This window comes from Egretta garzetta, unplaced genomic scaffold (genome assembly GCF_000687185.1).
Source record: "Egretta garzetta isolate BGI_Z169 unplaced genomic scaffold, ASM68718v1 scaffold676, whole genome shotgun sequence".
Lineage (NCBI taxonomy): Eukaryota > Metazoa > Chordata > Aves > Pelecaniformes > Ardeidae > Egretta > Egretta garzetta.
The window spans coordinates 542,890-570,430 of record NW_009260059.1 but is presented as its reverse complement, the minus strand read 5'-3'; the positions used below and the strand labels follow the sequence as shown (position 1 = coordinate 570,430).

At 41.7% G+C, this 27,541-nt stretch overlaps 1 protein-coding gene across 1 annotated transcript in view; it reads left to right on the top strand.

Annotated features, from left to right (window-relative positions):
• Positions 1-27,541, top strand: part of LOC104128301 (ribosomal protein S6 kinase alpha-2) — a 175,079-nt gene that overhangs the window by 68,552 nt on the left and 78,986 nt on the right. The window contains exons 2-3 of the mRNA XM_009641061.2: positions 4,123-4,239; positions 8,364-8,445. Coding sequence (XP_009639356.1) covers positions 4,123-4,239; positions 8,364-8,445 — 199 coding nt within the window. The remainder of the gene's footprint in view (positions 1-4,122; positions 4,240-8,363; positions 8,446-27,541) is intronic.

Here is a 27,541-nt window from a genome sequence, read left to right as displayed (position 1 = left end):
ACAAGGCAGCAGGGAGCAAGAGCCTGGGCTGCTGTGCACAGCTGTTGCAAGACCAAACTGTGGAACATTCATTTTTGACTTCACCAACTTCACTGATCAAAACCATTTTGGAAGTTGGCTCATAGTTTTTTCCAGAGTGAAATCCTCTCCATTAAAACAGCTTCTTCAGTGCGCAGGCTTCATCTCTGTTGCGAATCTCTTGTCTCAGCTTTATTGTTATGGAAATTTCTAATGTAGATATGCTGCACCTGCTGGATCAGTGAAAAAAAAATCCATGTTAGAGAAGTCCCTAAGATGCAACTTGGATCCAAAAATAGTTGGGAGATCTGGCCACAATGCTTGAACTCTGATAGTTTGGGGTTTCATTCTGGTCATCAGTACTGAGAAAAATTATACCTCATTCCAAATTAGTTTAATACAGGGAGACTTTAAAAGACATAAATGATAGGGGGAAATCCTAAGTAAGAATATTAAAAGGGAACTGTGAAAATGTTGACTTTGCTTTGGGGTTTTTTATTTGTTTTTTTTTTTTCTAATAAGGTGAAGCAAACAAACAGAAGTCATTCCAGAATTCATGCAGCAAAATAAGTAATAAGACTATAGAAATACATGCAAGGGAAATAGATGCATGAGTCTAAACACATCAGCATATATTTCCTTCAAGGAGCTGTGTCCATCTTCAGTCTCAAGTACTGACAGTTTGGCTTTTGCTCCAGTGGGAAGTGAATTTATCATACCAGCTAACATGCTATCTACCTCTTGAACAGCTCACAAATAACGCCACTGTAGTGATGCTCAGTGAAAAAAAGAGTTGTCTGGAATGATTTTCTTCAGTGCTGCTTTGCTGCCCCTTTCTATTGCGGAGACCACAGGAAACCCACAGGAAATCCTACCTTCCTAGGAAAATATCCTGCTTCCTCCTCAGGACCCGCGGAGCAGGCAGCTCTACACGACTGTGGGAGTTTCTGAGCTAGGCAAATCGAAAGAGAATAATCTTTTGTAGGAAGTGGCTCAAGCCTCATTGTTTGACACTGAGAGCCACAGTGGACAAAAACCAGCTGGCCTGATCAAGTGGCAATGATATTTTGGGCAGGGGTGTTGGACTAAATGACCCCCAGAAGCCCCTTCTAACCACTCTTTTTATATTTCTATGAAGTCACAGGTTGTTTCCATCTTTAAAATCTGTGTTTCTCTGATAAACACTGCTAGGCGTTGTATTTGGTCCCATTCTTTTAAAATAATGTTTTCCTGAGATTTTAATTAAAGATGCATTTAATTAAGGTGTTGTTTTTATTGCCAGTTCTGAATTAATTATGCTATTCTCTGGGAATGCTAGAATTTTTTAAGTATTCTTCCAGCAAGCCATATTATCATCACTTTAATACTTTGAATATATTCCCGTAACTGAACACATTTCATGAGCATAAAAAGGTTATATTAAATTTAATAATACGATGAAAAATGTGCTTAAGGTTGTAGGCCTGTGACTTTGATGACTAATATCAATGGATAAATTGAAACTCACTCATCATTTAAACTTGCAAATGTAGCTGAAATGACTCCATGGTTCAGGCTGAAATATAGCCTAACTGAATCAAAAAGGGGGGTTGCTCTTCCCTTAGGGTGGTAGATCTCATCACAGTTTTTGAGATTGAGGTGTCAAAGGAGAAGTATATCTGAGGAAGGCATCTGCTGTACACAAAATTGGGGTTAGTTTCTTTTTTTCAGAGCTTTGCTGCCAGAATACATTGCAAAATTTGCGTCCACCTCCTGCTTCACATGGTTCCAATGGATGCTCCTTGCTGTGCTGTGCTTCTGTGCAAAACAGAGATTGTGCAAAATCGTGAAATGGTGACCAGGTGCCCTCAAGGTGCACTGACTTTGGAAAACGTCATGCAGTATTTGCATCATCCGATAGCTGTTAGGGGGACACCCACACACACAGACTGGCTTGCAGAAGCCAGTCCTCCCAAACTCTGCCTGTGCTCAGCGGAGAGCAAACTGCCAAGCATATGAGGTCTGGTGTAGAGAGTAAGGGGTGATTCAGGGCAGGAGCCCGACTCCACAGGGAGTCATTTTTAGCCTTAGCGAGTAAGTGCTGAACAAGGCTGGTGGTGAGCCCTGCAGTCCAGATACTTCACCTAAACTGTAGTGTGGTCGGGGGGGCTAAGCTCAAAAAAATGTTCTTAGCAGTGTGCAAGTCTCTCGGCTGCTGGCAGTTTTCATGAAGATGCATGTCCCTCGGTATGAAAGCTCATCACTTCAGAACTCGGTGGGGCCTTTGATAACAACATGTAAGTTATTCCTGGTTTCCTTAGGAAACAGCTAATGCAGCGTATCAAATTTATATCAGCTTACTATTGTTTCTATCACATAGAAAAAAAAATGGAAAAAATGAGTGGTTTTAATATCAGAAAGATACGTTGTCTCCCACGGCAGTTAAAGCTGGAAAAACATGAGGAGAGATCCTGGCGGTTATGTACTTAGAAAACCCTTAAATCTCTTTGTGAAAAATGGTTGTTGGTTTCAAGCATTTCCTTTCAGGCAAAACTTAAACTAGAGGAATTGGGATCAGAAAAATGAGTTGCTGTCAGATGATGATTATTTTCCATGATTCTGGTAGCATGCACAAAGTAGAGGAAGCTTTCCAAACCAAGAAGAGGATATAGTCCCTGTTCCAAAGCACGTGAGCGTAAAGAGGCAGGGTTGGGAAGAGAAGGGATGGAGCTACAATATAGAGAGCAATCCGGGTAATGCTAGCCATGCATCAGATGAATTGCAGCTGGTGGAAGGTGATAACAATTTTTCTGGAGGAGAAGGGAATCAAATTTATTCTTGTTTAGCAAATGAATGTGGTTTGGCCAAATGTTGCTGTGAATGCATTTGCATTTTAAAACATTATTTCTGTTTTCCTCACATTATTGTTTAAGAATGGGAAATAAATATTATGCTTTTAGGATTTATCAAGATATTTTCTTGGGGAGAAAGCACAATTGCAGAAAAAGTCTATGTAAAAATAATGTTTATGATATTCTAATTATTTTTGTTGGTTGCAAAAATATTCAAACCTATTCCTAAGTAAGAAATTCCCTTGGTCCTGGGAGATAAAACAAAAAGGTTTTGTACTCAAAATCCACATTTTAGTTGTAGAGATGTTAGCACAGGTAATTTGACTAGAGAGGAAGCTTAACTTTACATGTACAAAACACTGCAGAAATAAAAAGGCATGTAAGTATTAGCTTCCCTCACCACTATGTCCTTGAAGAGCAGGTCCTTTCTTCCAGCTTTCTTTTCAGCCCAGTGACTTTCTGGGTTGCTGCAAACTCTACGTAGTCCCTTTGGGTCTCACATGACCCAGTCACTCTTTTTTTAGAGGAACGTGTCATAATAGCGTAAAACAAACAACTAAACCGTATGATATATGTCACAGCTTGCGAGACAGAAGTCCTAGTTCAACTGATGTCTTTGAAGAATATGCAGTGGAAATATTTTAACAACCTGGAAAATCCAAAGTGTTAAAAGCTAATTCTTGCAAGCAAAGAAGTGTGTGTCATTCTTCCTTCTACTACCGCCCTATTTTCACATCTAAATCATTGATTTGTTTTATATTTTCTATCTGTATTCTATTCTTCAAGGTAAATAGGGAGAGCCACTTCTAGCAATGCCTTTTCTTTACTGCTTGCTCATAAGAAGAATTGCTGCTCAAGACTAAGGGAGCTCTTTAAGATGGATTTAAAAGATGCTTTGAGGGAGAACGAGGAAGCATGTGGAGGGAAACATGCTGGAGCCTCTGTAGTACAGATTTGAGTATACACTGCTCTGCTAGTGAGGTCTGTGTTGGGCACACCAAGCTCTGCAGTATATTTATGTATTTCAGCTGGCATATTCTATCTTTACCTAATCATATCTCGAGGCTCAATAAACAGAAGCAGCAGGCCTGGATGTCCTGCCATTACTCTCCCCAGCCAGTAACAGGCACATGGAATATTTGGACAACTGTTTGTTTTCAAAATTTCATACATGATTGTAGCATCACAGAAGATGAGATTTTAATAAACAATATGTTTCCTTAGGATAACAGCTCTGATTTGGGGGTTTTGGTTTTTGTTGTTTCCTTTGCAGGAAGAAGGTATCGTGAAGGAAATAGACATCAGTCATCATGTGAAGGAAGGTTTTGAAAAAGCAGATCCGTCTCAGTTTGAACTGCTGAAAGTATTAGGACAAGGTTCATATGGAAAGGTAATTTTTAATGCCATCTAATCACCTAGAGCAACATTGAAAATGTCATGTCCTTTCTCTGAGTTCATTTACACTGCTAACATTGTCCCTATATAACTTATACTGTAAAGACAGATAAGTAAGCCCAAACCTTTCTTATTTTCATTTTAATAACACTTTTGTCTCTTAGCTGGATTCCTGTATATAAAACCATTTAGGAAACAGTGCTTATGGCTCTGGACCTGGACTAATGAGCACAAGTGAGCATTAGTAAGCATCACTCTTTATAAAATTAGACACCCCCCTCCCTCTTTCTGACCTACCCACCAGGGCGGCGAGCGCGCCACGGCTGCTTAGCTGGAGGGTAACATTCAAAGGCTTAAAGTCAGCTGCCCAGTTCCCTATGAGGGTAAATGGGATCTCAAGCAAAAAGTCGCAGACTGCTCTTCAGCTCACACTCAGAGGCCCATGCACTTTGCTGAGAGGATCCTGGAGTCAAACCCCAGTGCTGAAGAGAGCAATCGTTGTGGTAAGAGCATGGGGGGGGGGGGAAAATCTACCTGTATGACAAGCTAATTTGCGGAGAAACAATGTTTTTATCTTAAGTCCAAGGCTTTTTGTGTCAGCTGGAAATGAGAGTAGGAAGTAAAGATGGAGAGGAAAGAGGGAGGAGTCAATTCAGTCTTAAAGTCTTTCTATGTTTTAAATAACAATAGACTTTGAAATTTTTAGGACCGTGAACATAATTTAAACCAGGTGTGGAAGTACTTATCATTTGAAGTATGTTATTTTGTGGAGTTTTAAAAAAAATTATTTCCCATCCTTCAATTCAATGGTGGATCATTCTGCCTAACTTGAAGAACTGACTTATATGTAAAAGTTGCCAAGGTACCCAGCACAAAACTGAGCACCCTTACAATGAGTCAGGGTCTTTAGTTTTATTCCCGAAAGAAGCTAAATTGAGAGTATTTTTCAGTTTCCTGACTATTCCAGAAGTACATTGATAAACAAGTCTGTCAGAAGTTCCCTGAGATGAGAGATATCAGGAAACCTAGCATTCACTACCAACTTTTGATATAGATAATTTCTTGAGAGCACAGTAATGATATTTGTGTTTTAAATATTCAACTAATGTGAACAGTCAAACAACTAAAAATTAGGTTTACTGTATGACTGAATACAAGAAGGAGGAGAACAAGAGAATAAAATCTCTTTGCAAAAGTAACAGAGGCAGCCAGTTTTCAGATTCAGGTAGTAAAGAGTTTAGAAATGCTTCACTGGCTCTCTTAGATTGCACTGATGTATTTCATTATTAACTATCCGAGTTGGCCGCCTAGCTTAATGCATTTTATAAGCAAAATGCTTAGTCTCTGCCACCACTTCCCCAGAAGAGTTCTGATTTCTGGGACATGCTCTACCCAATTCACTAGGGGATCAGACTGTGAGTGTGGACTTCATACCTGTTTGAGGCTGTGTGTGATTACAGATCACTTTCTATATCTTGCATGAAGCAGGTCGGCAACCTCCCCAGAGCAGCAAAGACACAGGGGAGGGAAGTCTGCTCTGTGTTGCTTCTGCAGTCCCCAAGCACCTACGTTTTCATCACTTCCGTATTTGAGCTAATGGTTCAAATCCATAAGTCTCTGGGGATGCAGACTGACTGGTTTTCAAGTTCACCTGAAGCCAAAATAATTTCTTGCAGGATTAGAGAAGATGCCTTTGGTGTCAGAGGGAGTCCTCTCACAGCACTTGCTTAGCTTTCTAGGTTGGGATTTGGGTGATATACCCGTTGCTCTAACTAAGGGAGTTTTGCTAGCTCGGGTTGTAATAACCTGAGGTATTTGCAAGCATATCAAGCTAGAAAATTGAAAGTCATGCTCAGCCACATGCTTGTGCTATTCTGGCAAACTAGTATAGTATAGCTAATATAACTAGTCAAGTCAGCACTCCAGGACCACTTGGTGGTTTCAAGAACAATGTGACTTTACCTTTAAGAAAAATCAGGACAACGACATCCTTTTGCAAGACAATGCATTTTCATTTGTTCTGTTTCCTTTTTGGTTTGATGATTATTTTGATGTCCTCTGAAACAGCACACAGTGTTCTTGAGTCATCTGTTTTGGAAGGAATGCAGACAAGTGCCCTGTCCCATGCTACAGGGAGCAGCTGCCTAGTGACTAGTAACATAAATTGATAAATTTGCTTATTACAGCAATACGGGTATTACAAGCTTTGTAAGATTACATGGCAGATAAGATATTTCTAGAACTGCAGCCTGATATTTCTGCAGATGCAGCATGCTGTGCTGTTCTATGTGCAACACAGCCTAAAATCATTAACTTAAGGGTTTGGGGTTTTGTTTTTTGGATAAAGATTCCATAACCATTTTTACAGAATAATAACACAGCTGAAAATCTAGTGTTTGGGCAAGCCTGCTTTTGACTTTCTCTTCCCTTTCAATATAATGCAAAAATTAAATCTTTTACTTCTGCTGGATAGAAAAATATCCCAACATTTCTCTGTCTAGCTGAACTTCTAAATGAATTGACTTCCTGCTAATGCTGGAGCAGCTGAGCTTAATTTATCATGAATGTTAATGAAAAACACTTCAGAAAGTCTTATGTGTCCCTGTTGCATGCAGATTTCATCATTTTTTCCTAGAGTCATGAGTACCAAAGGTATTTGTATGTTCATTGAACTAAGGAACAGGAGAAGGGAACAAGCAACATGTGCCTAGGCTCAGCTGGTTAGGGCAGCTCAGCTGAGGAACCATGCGTATCATGTGCACAGGAAACATCTTGAGAAGGAAAGTCTCACCAAAAATTTATCAGATTATATTTCAGAAGTGTTGTAGCTGTGATGTACAGATGTAAGAGTCCTGGTTAAGGTGTTCAGAGGGAAATGAGCCTTTTTTTTTTCCCCCAGCTTCTCTAGCTGGTTGTTAAAAGTTGTTCTCTCTCCATGCAAATGTTTCCTCAAGGGGTGTTTCAGAAGATCATAATCTGTTTACAGATATTATTTTTTGTGGGAGGAAGAGTCTTTCAACTTGAAATAATGTGCTAGAAACAGAACTTCCTCCATTCTTTTTTTGGCTTTTTATATTTTGGGTGGAGGCATTAAGAAAGCTGCATGGTTCCTGAACAGGCAAGGAATAAAACAATTGCCACAGAGTTTTATAATCCAACTGGACATTAATTAGTTACATAATTTCAGGTAGCCTTTGATAATTTATATTTGTATAAGTATATGCTATGTATGTGGCCTTATATTTCTTTTTGCATTTGACTTGACTTCCTGCTTCTGTCCAGTTGCAAAAGTGCTGAAATAAAAGAGTCTCTGGTATTTCTGACCTCAGCAGACAGAGTGAGTCTTAGGAATCAGCTAAAATATTTCTTCATTTTATTTTCAATTACTAAAATGCCAAAAGTCTTATAGAGACCAAACTAAATTACTGATTCCACTACCCTTCCAGTGCTCAGATGCACTCAGGGGCAGATTAGAAATAGTTGCATGGAGTAAACCAAAAAAATCAGAATTTTAGCTACAATTTTATTACAATGACAAATTTACGCTGTCAGAAGATGTAACACAGGTAACTATAACAGGGAAAACTGTCTTTATTATAATAACCTCTTTGTTAATCACAATAGTTCTACATTTTTTTAAGTATGCACAACCAGATTTTCAGCTGTATCAACTTTTTGCTTCAGTGACATCTTAGGCTGGCCACCATTCATGACTTACAGCATAAATGAAACCAATTTGTTTTTTCTCCTTAACATAATTGATAACAACAACTTTAAGACACTGTACATTTCTAAGCACAAATGAGACATAACTTTTTTTCATGTAAAGCTAGTCAGAATATGAAGAGATATGCACACGCTGATTATGACTATTCACCCATTTTTAATTGAATGTGTAAGTTAATCAATAACGTTGAAGATATTTTCTTTGTGAGGGAGTAAAAGCTTAGAAATTAAGCTTTCCAGAGCTAGGTCAACTAATTGCAGGTGAAAGAGATACAAAGTACTTTTGGCTAATAGTTTTCATGAGAATACCTGAAGCTATTCCTCTATCAAATGCAGCAAGGCTTGCAACTGGAAGTGCCGTACTCATCTACACTAGACATCTGCTTTTTACAGGTATTTCTAGTGAGGAAGATCAAAGGATCTGATGCGGGTCAGCTTTATGCCATGAAGGTACTTAAGAAGGCAACTCTGAAAGGTAAGGATTGGGATAGTGGCTGCAGCCTGTATTTCTGTGCTACTTCATCATTTACTTGTCATTTTTTGTATTGCTGCTGTCTCACGGTGTATAATAGTACACAAATATGTTTCTGCCACCCTCCAAAATTCCACCTCGCTGTAGTGAATGTTCTAAACAAGCGAACACAAAAGATGTTAACTGTGTCCAGTGTGGGAGCAGGAAAATGGGGCTTCAGATTTTTCCAGCAGCACGCTTTCTTCACTTTCTTGGTGTTATTTATAGGGGTTTTATTGGACATATATTAATTTGTATTGCAGTAGCAGTTTCTGGAATAAACTGAAATAAGTAGTTTTAAATAAGGATATTGCTGAAGTAAAACATGACTCCTACTGGGCAGAAGGGCCTTCCAGCTGGTGCTTCTCGCTACATGCCTGAAAATTCACAGAAGCGTATTTTTAAATGTGCCGAGTTTATTCTGAGGTTGTTGAGGTCATGCTGTTTCCTACCTCAGAACCAGTCAGGACATGGTCTCCAGTAGGCTGGGGCCAAATGACTGATGTTTGAAGCTGGTCATCCTCTTCTGGGGCCATTGGCTGCTACAGCCTCACTCAGACCAAAAAGACATTTCCAGGAAAGCACAGGACTGAAAAGCAAACGGAGTAAGTTCGGTCTCAGCTGAAGTCCTTACTGTTTGTTCCTCCACAGAGTTAGGAATCCAGGCGTCGTCTTGTTTCCCTGACCCAGCACTGTACTCTGGTTTTTCTCCTCAAAAGCCAGGCACTTTTTGCAGATAAGGTGGACAGCGTTCATTTTGCCCAGAGCAGTTCTTTCACTCTTTCTTGGACAATGTGGGTTTGCACAATGCAGCATTATAGTGCCTAAATTTCTGTCCTAATGTGAAGAGGGATCATTTTGAGATAGTTCTGATCACTTAAAAATCCAGATTGCTTTAGCATGCCTCAATTTGGGGAACCAAAAGAGGAATGAAGCTACCGGTAATTGCAAGACAGAGTTACAGCAGGTGATGGCAGGCAGGCATAGCACCTCTTCTGAGTACTAGTCAAAAGGGAGAAGTGGCAAACCAGGTATTTAGACAGCCCTTTTCCCTAAGAAAGCCTTTTCAAAGAAACATTAATTTGAAGTGATGCTGGCGTGCTGATCTTTTTGTTTGGAGTGTAGATCGGAAAGTTTGTTCTGGCAGGACAGCATGGTGTAACCAACCACTTAAATAGTACTGGGCGTAATATATAAAAAGTAAAAGGTCAGGCCTGTGTACACAGTATGTATAATGGAGCGATTCTCTGACTTCTCAACCAAAAGCAGGACCGTGAAGTGCCCAAACTGAGCTGAACTCAACTCTCAGAGCCTTCCCCACTGGGGAAAGCCATCTCCTGCCAGGCCCGGCATCCAAGGAAGGGCTGTGTGACTCCTCTGATGTCAACATGTACCAGAGACTTATTTCTGTTTCTTTTGACTACCCAGAACTTTTGACCCAAGGTGAAAACTGCGTATTCCCTCTTTTTCTGGTAACTCTGAGATGTGCTGAGCAGAAAGAGCTTTGGAGTTGGGGAGGGTTTCTTCTGCATCCCCAAAGATGGTTGTTACTTCATATTTGATAGCTAAATCTGTAATGCTAGATTCTACTGGAAGAAAAAAAAAATCTACGTTATGGCAGTGTTTTAGGAAATCTCAAAATTTAGATGGTGATTTTAAACTACCCAAAGTGTTCCATCAAATTTCTGTTCCATCAAGGATAGGCCCCTCTGTGTTTACAGTTCCTCGGTTTGTTATACCACAGAACCACTGCTTCTCTCCTCCCTTGGCTGAAGCAGCAGGGGTTTTATTGTTTTCTCAAGTGTGGGTCACCGGATCCAAAAGTTGAGGCTTCTTAGTGATTTTATTGGATTGCATTGCTCTCCCATTTGGACTACTTACCCTTCTGACTGGTAGCTCTGGATTTCCCATTAATCTCAAGATAACTAGCACGGCGGTAGGAACTAATTCGTCCACACTAGTTTCTACAAATAAGTTAAACTTGACAGCTGTTTAACTCGAAGTACAAAAATGAAAGCAAAACCCCATTGGCACAGGGCAAGTGAGAAGAGTAGCAATGAGGATTGCTGTCAGTGAGCTTTCATGTAACTTTTGACACAGAGATAATATTTCTGACAGCTTAATTTCATCTTTTAAGTGAGAGTGCTGAACTGTTGCGCCTACCTACACTCAAAAAGCCTGGAAGTCACTCCAATGTGAAGAATTTATTACTATGTCAAGTCATGGGAGCAAAGCCATAAGTACTTGTTAGCACTGCTTTCCGTATTTACTGACAAAAAGCATGCTATGAGACAGATTTCTGAATGATTTCACTTCCTAACCTGTACTGCACGGTATAGCTTGGAAGAGAAAAGTCAAAGCTCTTGGTGCCAGTGCCACTGACATGCCCATGCAGTCCGAAATACCACAGCAGTTATTTTCTTTAGTGAAACAAATTTGCGAGACACATAAAATGGAGAAATGAGAAAGAAAAGAGGAAAGAGGAGGGGGTATCAAAACTATTTTTTCTTTTCTGGGTTAGTCTGAAGGATTAAAACCCAGACAAATAGAAATGTGAGGAAGTTAAATGCCTTCAGGAGTGATGGGTTAAAACTAGCTTTGTACCTTGCTCTAAAGAAGAGCCATAGTGGGTCCTGATGAAGGGTTTTCTATCCCAGGAGCCTGACTCTGGCCATGGCTGGCTGGTAACATTTAGGGAGAAGCAGAAGTACAAAGTGGTGCTTCATCCAGTGAGCCTGCTGCCTCCTGCCTCTTTCCAGGGTAGGTGCCCCTTGTTAGCATCATCCCAACTTCACCCGTAGCAAAGGGTAGTATAAGAAGGGTACAGCAATCAGCAGCAGCATTCTTCAAGCATTTACAGCTCAAAAAAGTTGTTTGATACAAAAGAGGCTTTGTAGATCAATTACATTTGTAGATTTAAGCTTGAAAAAGGTCTGCTAAACAGCAGAACTGCTCCTGCTGTGAAGGGAGAATTAGGCTCCAAAATATTCCAGTTTAGATTGTAAAAGTTTGCAGAGGCACATGCTGTACACACAAACGTTTGTGAAAATTGAATTAATCTTTGCCTCATGAAGGCTTATATTAAATGTAGAGTGTATCTAAATAAGCACCTATAACAGCATGGATCCTTGAAAGTGAGAAAGCCACTGCTCCTCTCGGTTGTAAATGCGAGCATCACACACAAGTTTCTTCCCTTCATGCCTCATTTCCTTTTGCAGGAGTTTGTGGGTATCTGGTTTTTAAAGCAGAGAACCTCCTGAAGAAACTAGATAAGCATTTCTTTCTAATTACTAATTTTAGGAAAACCTTGCCCAAAATGTTTGAGAATATTACATGTTAGGTGCTAGATGGCAAATACATGAGATTCAAGGCTGCATGTATGTATAACTCTAACTCATCTGACTTTGAAACACTATTTATTAAATTACACTACCCTAATAGTAATACAATACCCTAATAATACAATACCATAATAATAATAATAATAATAGATAATAAAGTTCATCTATATGTTTTAAAACTTACAGATATGTATCAGTGAGTCTTGACTGCCCAACCTGAATGCACCATGAGACCAAGGAAACAGAAAGAATACAGAGACTGTTCATTCTGTACCTTGGTTTCACCAGCAAAGCTGGGACAGAGAGAAAGGGCAGGCTGATTATTTTTATTCACTCAGTATTTCTCTCAAGGTGTCTCAGGCTCCATTGGCTTTACTGGATGTGCTTCAGGATTCCATGAACAAGAGCTGTTTAGATCGCTTATAGTGTAAGCCTCATTAAACACCAGCGAAGTGCCCATAAATCCCCAACAGGTTGCTGCGCTGGAATGCAAGGGCTACCTATGGAGCTTGAAAATCAAAGACCCATCCCTCCAGGAGACATGCAATCTTAGAGAAAGTGGCATGAAGCCGTAATTCACTGATATAATGCTTATGAACTTTGTAAATACTACAGCGATGATGTAGCGACGGTTATGTGATGGGTCATGAGGAAGTAATTTGCATCTGCCCATCTTGTTGGTAATGTGTAAATCTTGGCACCAGAAGCTATTTGACCCCGAGAGCTGAGAGAGTCTACCTGTTTCTGCTTATGGGGTTTAGAAATGATAATCTGTTTTGTCAAAAGCTCTGAAGTGCTTTGCAGTTTATGAGCCCCTCAGTTTAAGCCAGTAGGCTTACGTGTTCATAGCTGTGTTGAGTGCATCTGATGGTTATAGACGCAGTAAGCAGTGAGAGCAGCTTCTCTGACTCACAGAGAGCTTGTGGCATTCTCAGGGATGTTAGATCAATGATATTCATTATAAGTAATTATAAACTGAACAGCTAACTTAGATGTCATCAGCTGGACTGTGATTTCCATCTAAACCATTGTTAAAATTGTAGTAGTGGCTTCCCAGTTTGAACACCACCTGAAGTGGCTTCTTCAGTTTTCCCCTGTATGTGACTCAGTTTCCCCACGATGACTGTGGCACATAGATTTAAGACATTGAACCTCCAGTGGTTTTCCTCCAAGGGAACAGAAATCAAACAAAACAAAAATCTAAGGATAATTTAACCTTATAAGGCAGGACTTATAAGAGTTAGGCTCAAAAGATCCTTCGCCTCAGATAAACTTAACTCTTTGGTGCCCAGATTTTCAAGGTGTCTTGTTCTATTCCTTTTGGCCCCTCTATTTGGTGAGAGGCCCTGTGTATTCACTCAGGTTCACCCCTAAGTTTTTGGTTTGCTACCTTTTTGTAAAGTATTCTTTAGTCTTTTTAACATCCTCCTGGGCCTGTTATTACCCTCTTCTAAACAATTCACTAAGGAAGTCCTGACCACACATCCAGTTTCCTCTGAGTTCACACCCCGCAGCAGAAGTCCCCTTGCCCTGCTGTTCAGAGGAAAGGCTACGTGCTCTGCATCCTCGGGAACTGCTGCCTTTATATGGCTTCTTTACTCTGGAAAATGTAACTGTCCAAATGTCAGGGCTCTGAGCTCAAAAAAAACATTGCTGGACCTAGAAGTGCCCTCAAAGATCCAGCCGAGGCATAGGCTCACCCCTCTCCACAAATAGCTATACACTGAATTTTCAGTGGGGAGAGGAAAAGCCAGGAAGGAAATAGCAACTTCTGTGTGCACAAACACAATGACATTTGATTCCTCTCTGTATTTCACAAGTGGCTCTGAAATGTAGAGATCAGCCTAGTCAGTATGTGCTCAGCCTCACAGCAATGCTCTTGGGTCACAGTTTGGACCTTGCCCATTCGCATGCAAGCTTTGTGGGCCAGGGCTCAAGGAGAAGATCTCCAGCTTTGTGCTGAGCTGCAGAACATGCCAACCTTGTCCATCACAATTTAGGAGCAAGCTGGAATTAGTAGCTGTCATGCAAGGAAGCAGAACTTTCTTTCTTCCCATGGGAGTTTTGAAAATGAAACCTGGAAGATCTTCAGTGCTTAGAGGTCACCATCAGGCTGTGGCTTTACTGTGCCTTTGCAAGGCTTCTTGCATCAGACCATCTCTTTCTTCCTCCACTAAAAAGTCAGCTTATCTAGGGCTTGGTTTCTGAAGGAGGAAAGCTTTTTCATTTGAGAGAGCTTACTTAGGTTGTTTCTATGGACTGTGGAGAATAATGTGTTTATATATTACAAGGAAATGAACTGTGGTTAGGAAACCAGCTCGTTGTGTGTCAGCAAATATTCGAGAGCATCCCAGTCTGAATATACAGCAGACTGGATGGGTCAAAAATGACAGAGAGTATTGCTGGACATTTATTCTCATAACGTTTACTAAAAAGCATTGACTTGTGTTCATCAAGTTTGTAGCTTCTGGGCTAGATGCTTAATATTCTTTAGTGACTCTGTACAGTGTTTGGATTCAGGTTTGGATGAAAAGGGAAAATTCTTCTTATAAATATAAACTGAGCATGCATCACTTAACAATTTCATTATCTGTTTCTATTCAAGCCACATGGGACTTCTCATTGTACGAGGTCCTGATTAAATTATAGCCTTTTCACAATGCCAAGTGCATCATGAAGATCCTGTTATCAGGCAAAAATTCCCACCATTAAGACATTTAAGAAATGAACTCTGGATATTAAAAATGCTCTCTGCTTTGTAGCAAGGGAGTATTTTGGCTAGGGTTTTTTTACACAAAACCCTGTTGTTTCTCATGGAGCTTTTCGTAAGGGCCAAACAAAATTCGGCTTTCTCTTAATGAAAATGTTGACTGTTGAGTTCTCTATAGGGTCACCTTGTTAGAAGTGTTGTTCAGGTTGCTAGATAGCAAATTCTTCCTGTTTTCCTGAGGACAGAATTATTAAGTCTTTTCCTAAATACAGCTAAAAATGATAATCAATCTCCCTATCTTTCTCCCTGTCAATTAGCCAGGCTGATTTGCATAGGAGCATACACTTCTGCACTTGTCATTCATGCTATAGGTAAATGCAGCCATACCGCCCAGTCCTTTCCTGTCCACATATTTGTTCCAGTATAACTCTGCTATTACAGTAATATCAAAATATAGCTCACTGCACTGTTATATGTTCATTTGGAGCGCAGCTTCAGTCGTATGTTGCTGCCTGAAATAGCTTTGTTTCATTCTCCCCGAAGAGAGCACAGGACAGGACTCAGAAGCAAACCCCAGTTTTCTCCATGACAGGTTCAGTGGTGTAGCAGATACTGTGATGGGAGTCCTAGCATCCAACAGCATCAGTGCTTTGGCTCGGGCCGGGCTTTTGAAGCAATTCTTCCAGTCATCCCCATTCTCCGGGCCTTGGTTTGCCAGGCACAGCAGTTTCAGAGCACGCAAGCTGGGTTCCCTCCTGATGACACTAAACCAGGAGCGTACCCAGTGTCCTCCAGCTTCTCATGGGCATTCAGACCATGGGACCAAAGAGTGGCATGAATAGTGCAGGGGGACCTCAGGTCCCAGGACCCACTGTTACTTTCCATAGATTGCTGGCTGCACCACACTGCTTGCTAGTGTAGTCATAGGTTTAAGCCAAAGATATTCAATATTCAAGCAATATTTCAGATATTGCTATGAAGACATTGAGTGCACCTGTGTTTGCATTTTTCACTAGGTATAGCACAGAGCTGTCTTCATTTTCTCCATCTTTTTGCTAATTTAACATGCCCACGCCCTTAGCGTCTAATCCTTGAGCAGTTCCATGGGCCTCATTAGCAGCAGCTGAAAGTGTTGCGTTGTTCAGGTATTCATATGATGATTCCCTAGAGAGCACAAAGGAGATTCAAATCTGAAGTCAGAGGAAGACAGCATGGAAAGTCTGCTGATTTCTTTGGCAGAAAGGGTATGTTCTTCACCTGTGATCCAATTATACAAGTTTGTTCTAAACGTTTATTGAGTCACACTCTTCTCTGTCAATGAAATGTGGAAAGAACAACTTCTTTCACATTGCTAAAAAAGCAGCAGCTCTTGCAGGTTGCATCTGAATGTGTTCCCCGGCAATTCCAGCCAGTCAAGGAAAGGTGGCTGATTTTTTTTCAGGAATGAGTAGTCCATCATACCTATTCCATTTTTGATAGTAAAAAGCAATTTTCCAAATCCCCTTGTAATTTTCAGTCAATTTGCCATCTACCTCTTTAAAGTTTCAATTGATCCTGCTGTGCTTGACACAGTGAATAAGTAGCAGTGGAGACACTTGAAGCTGCAGCTCCTGTAGGGGCCATCAGTAAAAGGCTTTCAGACCCAAACTCATTCTTCAAAGTCCCCACAGTAGACATGATCAAGAGCTTTCACTACCACTTGCTTTCCCCTGGATTATTCTTTTTGTCATATTCATTGCACAGTATATCTAATGACAGCTATTTGCAGTTATCCCCAAATTAGTTGTCGCTTTAAGGAAAGGACCACTTTTGATATTTTTTTATTGTCAAGTAGCAGATTGCTGTTAGTTGCTTTTGGTGTAGTTTCAGGAATTGAGAGACTACACAGACAGTTGTCCTGAAGCCACGAGTGAAATGTTTATCCGGTTTGACAAATGTGGTGCTATTTCATTTTACCTGTAGAAACCCCACTCTTACCAGGAAAGGACTGGGAGGTGCAATGGCCTTTGTCAGCCCTCATACCCCTCACCAACAACAGCTGGAAAGCACAGAGAGAGGAGAGAAAAGCACAGCTTAGTTTAATTGGAACAGGTCTATGAAGAGTGATGTGAAGCTCCAGCTGAATGAATGAGTCTGGAGTGAGACAGGCACCGCTGGCCGTGCGCAGTGCTCTGCCTTGGCCGAGTACCTGGGAGTGAGAAGTGACCGATGCCTGGGACAATCACAGGGACCCAGTGGTTCTGTTTGGGAGCCTAACTTGGGTGCCTGCCCAGGTCTGAGCCAGGCAAACCCACCAGCATGGGACTCTCAGAGGGCACCCCCTGCCTTGCACTGCTGCTAAAGCATCAGCTGGAAGGCACCTGAAGAAGTCCCACAGCCCACCTCCGACCTAGGGTACAGTTATGCTTTTGTCATTCCTGATAGATGTTTGCCTAACTAGTTCTTAGACTGTCTCTATCCCTGCTATTACAAAATGTTTCCTAACATCTGTCCATACCTGCCTTGTCACAACTGGAGCCACCAGTTCACAACAGTTTCCTCTCTGCAGTTTTCTTCCATGTCTTGAAGACTGTTACCATGTTTAGCCTCCATCTTCTGCAGGCTGAGAGTCTTTCATCTTCCTTTCCTTCCTCAGGGTTCATTTCTTCTAGATGTCTGGGTTAGAAGAAGATTTAGTTTTCCTAGTGCTAGGTAAGTCGGAGGTGACTGTTAAATGACGTGTGATCTGCTCTGGCTGTATGCTCCAGACCTCAGGTCCCCTGTGAATGCTTTGTTACTACAGTAGTAGTAGCAATGCCCCCATTCTGCCAAGCAGATTGTTGAAAATTCTAGGGGGGGTTAACTTAACAGGTAAAAATGTCCTGCTGCAAAGATGGCAGAGTGGTCATATTGTTGAGATATTGAATGTTTGTTCCTTTGTCCCATTCAGAGAACGTTCCTAGGAAAAGCCTGTCCTCAGGTAGAAGGATTTGTAACATGGCTCTTTGCATTGCTGCTCGAGACAGCAGCATTTCTGGAGGGTGTTTTCAGTTTCTCGGGGTTGCCCGCAGCTGTCAACCTCCGTTCCTCTTCTCTCCTGTGTTTAGCTTCAGAATTCAGCAGAACATCAAGGGGCAGGACATACCCAGGCCAGTCTGGCTTTACCGGTGTTAACGTAACACTGGTGACTGTTTTATCTTGCCTGCTCCCCTTCTCCCTTTGCCTTTCTGGCTGGTGTCCTGTAGGCCAAATGGGAATCTTCAAGTGAAATTCTGCTTTTCCAGTTTTCTTTTGGCTTCGTCTTGGGGCTTTTTGCCCCTTTTCTTTTGCATCTTGTTTATCTTGCACCATCTTTAAGGAGAATTTAATCTTTCTGTTTGCTTGCAATACTTCTAATTTTAAGAAACCCACTGCTGAAAAAGAGAAACTATTGCTGGCAACCCATTGAGTCAGCTGCACAGCACGTGAGTGAACCGCTGGGAGCCTTTCAATCCTGCCTGACGTCCAAGAGCTCGCTGTTGGTACCACGAGGCTGCATGAATTACAGGAAGAGAAAAATTACTCTTTTGGCAAATACAGGCTCAAATGCTTTTAGTCTTCATCTCCTTTGAGTTTATGTCATGTAGTCCATTGTTTTATGGCAGGCTCTTTGGTATAGGAGCTGGTACCTCAGTTTAGGAGTTCTAAGACTTTGGCTCTGCTTACATCTCTGCCACCAGCCTGTTGCTGGTGAACATAAACCAGCTACTGTTACTGCTGTTCCTCTTCTCAATCTCCACATCTGTAACGTTAACCTAATTATGGCAGTCTCCTCTTCACAGTGCTCAATGTCCTTATGAAAAGTAATAGTCAGATATTAATGGAGATGTTGTTAATGCTCCTCGCCACTTAAGTGCAATCTACTGCATTATGGAATTCAATGGCTAAAGAATCCAAAACAAGAAATTGTTAGGCAAGTTTTCTCCTGTATAATGCATTGTCTATTTGAAATAATCAGAGCTATGAATCAACTGTACTTTTGCATAAATTTGTAGCTGTAGTGGAAAGCTAAACTGGAAACACAATAGCTAAATATCACTGGGATTTTTAACCTCCCTGATGGACTCTGCAAGTCTTTGGCTGTGGTACAAATCCATTATCTATATGAAAAGCATTTGTTTGTTCTGTTCACTGAATAAGTTGCACCAGTTGGAGCACCCAACATAATTGCCATTTAACCAATTTCAGCTGCCTGCAACTGCAGTGCATTTGTAGTTGGTTGGAAACCAAATTCGTAAGCACCCTCTGGGAGCTGCATCCCACTGCTTTTACTGGTTCCCATAATACAACAATATTTCCCTTCACGCAAGAGAAGAGATTAGCAGAGCAGTTGATGCCATTTTAGGTCAGAGTGACAGCAGAGGGTCGGGGGTCAGTGGCACTGGTGACGGTTTGCCTTTGCTTGTAAACCTTCACCAAACAGCTGGCTGGCCAGGCGTTCTGTTCACAGCCACTGCTGGAGGTGGGCTAGCACTCAGCTGGCTCCCCATAAAAGTTAGATGGCACAGTGTGGGAGACTACCATCTGGGATTTGTTTCAACGGAAACGGATTTTTCCTCTCTGTTTTTATGCTCTTCATGTGGGTTACACATGTCACTTACGGCTTCCTCGTGGCCTGTGGCGTTTGCTCCAACTTAGAGGTTTCAATGATGTTCAAAGAGAGACCAGCAATCGGCATCAACGACAGCCTCTCCTTCCTATTTTGTCCACAGCGTATGCTGTCTGAACGCGACTGTAATTGACACACTCGAGAGGTTTCCATGGTGCGGTAATTTCACTGACATTTTCTCAGCAGCGGTAGATTATTTTTGTAAATTTGGGCCAAGCCTGAATTGCTCAGATAATTGCGCTGTGTCTCTGGTCATCTTTCAGTCTTCATTTGTGCTACGGCATAGTTGCCATTTAGCGGGCAATTGTCATCGTCAACACTGTTAAGTCAGAGCTGCCTTTCGTGTTCAGAGGGAGTTTAAGGTTTAAGGGATTGTACTGCTTTGTAGCTTTTGTCAGTGCTGATTAATGCCATTTTTTTTTCATTACAGACACAATAAGCTATACAATGTAAAATATTAATGTCATACATCCAGGTAGGATGTAAATAGGTACAAGTACAAACTTGAGTCATGTTATCATAAGAAGTAAATATTTTCAAATACATGTTTAGAAAGACTGTTTTGTATTTTTGTTTTTACATGGTGTTCGCCACATTTGGGTCACCTTCACCACCTACCTCTTGTCCCCTAGAATACTTCCCCATGATGGGGAAAGGATGGGCCTCTAGCTTGTGCCCCCTCTCTCTTGCTTTGTTAGGAAAGTAGCCAGCGGCTTTGCTCTGCAGCTCCAGCAAGCCCTGGGGGTCAGACTTTACGCAGAAGACAGCCTCTTCAACAGCACACGTTGACCTCGGTACCAAGAAAGCCAAGAGGCTCTTCCTGGACCATCACACTAAAATGCACAGCTTTAATTTAGCTGACTTTCCAACCTACTGAAATCCAGACATCCCCATTTTCCAGAAGCCTCTCAGCTGTCCCCAGGTGAGCTGGTGCCCTCCAGATTCCTGAGGGCAGCTTTCTGGAGCAGCGGGAGGCTTCGACCCCCTGAGCCAAGCATCGGGGGTGGCAGTGGGCTTCAAAACATGATCTGGTGTGTGGAGCTGAGGGAATGGCAATAGGAAGGGCAAAACTGTGAGTGGAGAAGTCGGAGGGCCAGGAAGAGAGAGGACCGTGGGCAGCACTTGCTCCAGGTCTCGTTTTGAGGGGAAGACTGAGCTTTGTGGGAGGAGCAAGACAGGGCCAGAGCTAGTCTTCTCTGCAGCTTTGGGAAGGAGGCAATAGCTGACTGCCAGCTTCTCCAGAGCATCCCCCCTCCTCCTGCTCCTTTCTGCTTTGTATCCAAGAGGGGGCTGCGAGGGCAGAGGGCTGCTCAGCTCCAGTGCTGGCAGAGCACGTGCTCGGTGGCTTCCCTTGGAAGCTGTTCAGCCCTGCTGCTGGGGCAGGCATGGAAAGGATTTGAAGGGTGGTTTATAGGTGAGACTGATGGAGCAAAAAGGAGGGACTCATGAGGTGCAAGAGCTGACTTTGCTGCATGAGATTGGCCAGTGTCAGAGGACTCCTTACATGCATCTTCATTAGAAATTTGCAGAAATCCTGCATGCTGTTATGACTCGCTTGTTTTTTAGTTTTGCTGTAGAGAGTATATCATGAGAGGGTTTGAGAGCACTTTTTCACATGCAGAGCAAAGCAGACAACTTCCAAAGCCAAGCTTTGAGGAATCCTGAAAGTTTGCTCTCTGCGTGGGAGGAGTACGATTTGCCGAGTGGTCACTGGAAGGGCTGCCACAGGGCTGGTGGCCGCTGTGCTGGGTGGCCCCAGAGGAGCTGCGTTATCCCTCTGACCTCCAGCTACCACCTACAGGGTAACAGCCATAGTGATCCAAGGCTCTTGGTAAGGCTATTTGAGATCTCAGAATTAAAAGCACTGTGTGGAAGCTAAACTGCCTGTGGCTATTCTTCACAGGCTTTTCAAGACCCTTCCCAAGACGAACTTTTAGTTTCTGATTTTTTTTCACTTTGCTGGAATATTCTAACATAAAGTTACAGGCATTAATCCTGGTACAAATGGCTGCTCTGTTTCATTCAGTCTCCCAAACACTGGTGCAGAGTAGTGAAATCTAGAAGATTTTTTAAAATGTGCTTTTTTGAGGTGGAGTCACGGCAGCACAGTAGTGCATAGTGAAAGATGCAATCTCATTCCCCTGCAGCCAGGGCAGGCTGGTTTCTCACTAAATCATTATTTAACTTTTTATGTTGGATTTGTTTTAAAATGTGTCAATTGATGAGGCTCCAATCCCAACCCTTCACTCTGCTCCATGGGGGTTCATCCGGTTACGGTTTGCCCGACACAGCCTACATTTCCTCTTTTTCTGCTTCACTTACCTCCTCCTATTTATATTCTTTTTCTTCATTTTATTTTGATAAATAATTCTTCTCTGTCCTTCATGTTTATATCCTTTAAATATTTATCTGCTCTCCTCCTGTCTCCCTTTAGTCATTGCTTAATACAGTTTATGTTTAGCTCTTGGCAGTTACCCAGTGACATAGGAAAAAGGAAGATTTCCTCTTCGGTTAGGTATTCTTTCAGAGTTCAAGCAGCTACGTATATTTTCAGCACTGTATACAACGACTGAGATGTAAATGGTGAGATCCTATTAATGTCAACAGGGGTTTTACTATCGACTTGTTTAGGGCCATGATTTCACCCAGAGACTCTCTGAACTTAGTCATATCTTCCACAGGGCTCCCTATACGGTAGTGGAGTCCAGGCTGAAAAATAATTTGCGATCGTTTGAGCACTGTGTTTCTCTCCTTGCAGGAGAAAACACTAGATCAGCCTTTTTTTCTTGTTTGTGTGACCAAGGCTTGCTGGTTGCAAAGCTTTAGTCAGTGTGTTGGTAACGACACGAGACCAGACTTTTCCTTATGCTCTAATTTAGGAAATAACCTTGCCTTGACTTCACACCCTACTTGCTGATGGGACTGGAGGCTTCTTCAGTGACAGACAGCCGTCTCGCAGATGCTCATTTATTTTTATGAGGCAAACATATCAACGGAGCTATGTTAAGCAAGTCTGCATAGCATGCCAGGGCCTGGGCAAAGCAAAGGTTTGGTTTTCCTGAATGTTGACACTAAACGCTGCAATTTTCTTGAAATATTTGAGTTCTAAATTCCCGTCTATTTTATGTGCAAGTAGCTCAGAGGGCTGGGTTGCAGGCAACCTGATAAACCATGCAGGATGAGATTTACATTTAGAAGCTGTCTCAGGGCTTCGTGTCTCCTAAATCAACTGAGTGTCCTCAGTTTTGGATGATAAGCTGCTATCCCGGCTTCCTCAGCGATGCCTGAGATATACTAGTTACTCATTATACAAACCAAAATATTTGGAATTTAGTAACTAAAACGCTCGTCCAAAACAGTTTGTTAGAGCAAGTCAGATTGGATTGGCTGTGTTTACCAGATCCAAGCAGCCTAATGGAAGAACTGTTTAGAGTGAGAAGTCAGCTTAGTGCAGTCGTGGCCAGGGCTGCTGCGTCGCTCAGGGTGAATGTTAACATTTGCCTCGTGCTCCGTGGCTGACCCAGCCCAAACCCTCCCTTCTGAGAAACACACCTCTCTCTGTCCAGCCACATCCCTGCGTTACCGGTGTGAGAACTAAGCTGCCAAACAGCTCTCCAATTAGGCCGATCACAAAAACGTTACTTCATACTTTTATATGATTACCCTACATTTGGAAGACATGGGGTTGGGGGTTTTTTTGTTTTAAAATTCCTGGCAGGCTCAGTGAACATATTTTTCCTGAAGCACCCATAAATCCTCTTTTTTATTATTCCACCTTCTTCTGAATGTGCATTACAATCAATAAAGAAAAGATTCAGCATACCTTTTCTGGTAGAGCGTCTTTCGGCAGGAACAGGACTGTTGAGTGAAATTTTGTTTGAAAAAACATTGCTAGTAAGCATTTTAGCAGAATACTTTGATTTGATTGTATATCTTTTAAAAAATTATTTTATAGTTGTACATTATAATTAGTGTTTAAGAAATAATAGATCGAAAATAAATTAAACTCCTTAACAAAACAGTACTTTGATGCACCCAAAACAATTTTTCGCCATTTAATTTTGGCAAAAATTGCTGAATTTAGGCTTTTTGTTCCAATTCAGAACAAAAGCCACAGCAAAAACATCTTTGAAAATGTCCAAAATTACAAGTTTCAAGCAGCTCTACAGAAAGCATTTACCAGGATTAGTTCAGCCTAAGAAAAAAACTGCCCTGGTGGCAAGTGACAGCATCCCAGTACATACATTCCCCACAGAGGGATAATACCACATTTCTGCTCCTTCCAGGAATTCTCACTTAATATTATATAAAAGATTGTTGGTCTTGTCCATAAACATCCCAGCTGGACCAGGCAGAAGGCTCCATACCATGCCATTAAACAAAAGAGCAGGGACTCATATAACAAAATCAAAGGGACTCGGGTGGGCTTTCAGTCACTCTCACGCAGGGGCACTTTGCCCTCCCTGGGGAGCTCCAGCACCACCCTTACCACCTTCCAGCTCTGCCAGGCTTTGCAAGTGAATTAGTAGCTTCTCAAAGGAGAAGAAACTTCCCTTTCAGTACAAGTGGCTTTTTTAGGCCTGGAGAGATGAAATAAAGGGAGCAATACATTTTCTGTAGAAGACTGGAGTAAGAGGGACTGTCTTTGCATTTTCACCGCCGAGCCAGTGGTCACTCCCAATACTTTTCAATCATAAAAGCTGTATTTTTGCCTTTGATGATATGCTGCAGAACATATATGTGGCGAATACCGTAGCACAGACAGTTTTCACACTTCCAGAGTAAAGTAATCCACAAATGTCTTTCAGCCCTGCCCGTAAAACCCACAAAGCAGGTGTGTTTGAAGAGCAAAGAGCAGCAACAGTTGATTAAACCATGCTGGGCTTCAAGCTTTTAAAAGGCAGGCAGTGAAACTCATTACCCTGAGAGACCCAGGAGTTCCTGGACATCTGGATCATCTCCATCTCAAGAAGGACAAGAGAAAAACAATTTCTTTGCTGCGCCTGTTGGCTTAGCGACAGCGCAATAGCAAACACAAGGCGAACGCTCATTTAATACTGAAATGCCCCACGGGTAGGAAACTTTAGGCTTGGTGCTGCCCCTCCTGTGGAGCCGCATGTGAGTTAGCCAGCGCTGCAGCAGGGAGGTAGCTGCAAGGGAATTTGAGTCTGACAGGAGGTACCAGAGAGGTTTGATGGAGAGAATGCAACCTTCTTCTTTGGACTGTATTTAAGAGTAGGACTGAGGACTATATGTACCTGTAGAACTGTTCTCTGTTGGATTCTTGTAGGTTGGAACTAAATTTTAAGTATCTATTTTGTGAGGGGCTGAAAAATGCTAAGTGTCTTCTAACTGGTTTTAGCAACTTTTCTTTATTGCAAAACTATACGAAACAGCCACCAGTTTTTCCCTTCAGGTCATCATAATTTCCAGAGCTACTGATGACTGGTATTTACTGGGACCTCTGAATTCTAAGGCCAGCCCTCTTATTCATTTGTCATTTTGAAATTGTGCCTATTCCTAGAGCATAGGTAATTATTGCCTGTCAGTAAGAGTTAATATTGAAATTGCTGCTATTGCCTGCAATCGTAATAATAATAATAATAATAATAATAATAATAATAATAATAATGCATCTGTTCAGCTGAAGCAAATACAATAAAAAATAGGAGTATGTTACAGTAGAATTCAAGAAACAAATATATCACTTCATGTTTCATTTGACAGGATATCGCATCTACCAAGATAAATACATTTAAATAAAACATCTGCTTTACATCAAAAAAAAAAAAAAATTACCCAGGTGCAGCTATGCAGAGGTGTTGAAGGCTTTTGGTTTTGCACAAGCTGTGGACAGATGTATTTCCAGCTGCAGGTTTGGGCTTTTTGGAGGAAGTTTCATGGCATCTTTCTCTGCTCTTCATTGAGCCGTTTATTCAGTTTGTTTTTAACGACGTTAGTTACAACTGATTTATGTGATTGTAAGGGGTGTAATTCTGACTTTGTTGGTGTTGTACATCACCATAGGATTTGGCTTATTGGATATCATTGCACATCTGCAGCTCACAGACCTGGGGGAGGGGGAATGGGTTCACCTGGGAGCTGTGCACAAGCACATCTGTGTATATTCAGTTGGTCCAGTTCTGTTTAAAAATACACAAAACCTGAAATTTCACCTCTGCATAAGGACATGAGGTTTATATGATTATCCCACTTATCCCACTGGTCTGTCGCTCAGTACTTCTGTAATGACGGGGTTGAACCCACTGGCGAATTTCAGCCAAAAATCTAAAACGCACTTAAGCTCCTGCAGAGTCTGTGGGATTTTTTGGCTGGGGAGAGAGGTCCAAGTTGGTGTCCCAGTGGGGAAAAAGTAGGAGGTTGCAGCCACCAGAGGCTCTACCAGGCAGAAGGGAGCCCACCCAGCAGCACCCACTGCAGCCTCTGCCGGCTGCTCCTGGCTGGGCACGGCTGTCAGGAAAACGCGGGGAGAGCTGAGGTTACCCCCCTGAGGGTTTGTTTTCAGCAGAGTGAGTATGTCCTAGAAACCCACGTCTGCTCCTGACAACTCCCATAAGATTTTTTGTTTTGTTAGGGGTTAGACTTCATCAATCTGTCCTTTCATTCTCCGTGCTGGAAAATTGAGCAGAGGTACTTCAGAGGGATATTGTGAGATTTAATTAACTTTTCAAAACATTTTGATAGAATATTGAATAGGAGATAAACAATATAAATGGAAGCTCAATGTTAAAAGTTTAGGATTAATTTAGAGACATCTCCATTCCAAATCTCAACATTGAAGCATCCAAGCTACTAAAAAAAACCAAAACAAAACCCCAAACCAAAGGCAAGTCTGATTTCTTCAAAGCCAAATGTGTTGTTTCGTGTAAAAGGGAAAAAAAAAAAAAAAAAAGGAGGGGAGGGGGAGATAAAATTACCTCCTTGAGACCGTGGACTCCTAAAAACCAGTCTGCATTCGTATTGATTTTTCAGAGTGCCCTTCTACAAAAGGAGTGTCTCCTGCTCTGTAAATCTGTTTTTTTCCTTTGCTGCAGCAGCATAAGGGCTGAGTGGTAAAGCTCTGTTCTTAATGGCTCTTTCCACATCCCTAAAAGGTTCCATATTTGGGGGCACAGAGGATCTTTCTTCCAGAAAAATAACCTTCATTAAACTATATGCATTTCAAAACAAATGCACATAAAAACCCTACATGACATTATTGGTATACTTCTCCATTCAGGTGTCAACAGGACACTTTTCTGTTTTTCTTTGTATAATAATGTTCCACTGATCAGGTGCAACATGAAAGGCTCCTCTTTAGAAGATTTGAGTATATTACTGTGTGGAGCAGAAACACAGTAATGCAAATAGTATTTCCAAGCAGAGCCATTGAAGCTAGACTATGATCTTTTTTGGAAAGCCTGGATTTCTCCGTATCTCGGGTAATTAGTCACCACACAAGTACTTTGTCTTCCAGATGTGCACAGTGTGGATTTGAAATTAGAATCTAGCTTTCTGCTTTTGTCTACAATAACCAGCATTAAAACCAGATGAAAATAACAGAAATAGAATTGAAAAGGATGTTGCACATAGTCTTATGTATATATTCCATTTTCTATATCGCTCGTACGTTCCAGTGCTACGTGAAAAATTTGAAATTGAGCTGTGTGTTCCTGAATCTGAGTTATATTTTGCTTTTGTTCCACTCAGGGCGTGGTGCTGAGTTTTAGGGAAGTGAGGAGGGTAATGGATGAAATTTAAATCCATCCTTTTACTCACTGACTTATTTCTCCTGCTACCGATATTTTCTGATGGTGATTTAATTTAGTTAGCATAGTTTCTAACTCCCTCTGTTCTTGCTTTGTTAATTAATTAGTGCTGCGCTCCTGACTGGGTAGGGACATTTCTTCTCAAAAGGTCATTTTGAAAGGTAGGGACAGGCAAATCATTTATAATCAATAATGCTTTTTGCCAAGCATCTCTGAGCAGATTGTGAAACCTTTGACACTATTTGTGTGTTTTCTTTGTGTATCTTCCTGCAAGAACAGCTTTGTGTAAGGGGTGGTTGCTGGTGTTGGGCATGCAGGGGATTTTTTTTCCCTGGTGCTGTGGGTCCAAGGGATTAAGCAGCACTTTGGGTAAAATTGTCAAAAGGACAAAAGGCCATAAGGACAAGTCACTGAGGCACCAAACCCATCGTCTGACAACCCATTCCTAGTTCCAAAAAAAAATTAAGCTTTCAAATGCCAATTTCAGCCTGGTGACACCATGAAGGTTGCCTCCAAAATCAGTGGAGAAAGACTGACCCGCTCAGAGAGGCAACCAGAGCACCAGGTCCTGCCTGGAGCCACCTCCAGAGAAATCTGGGGAAGGACCAGGCTC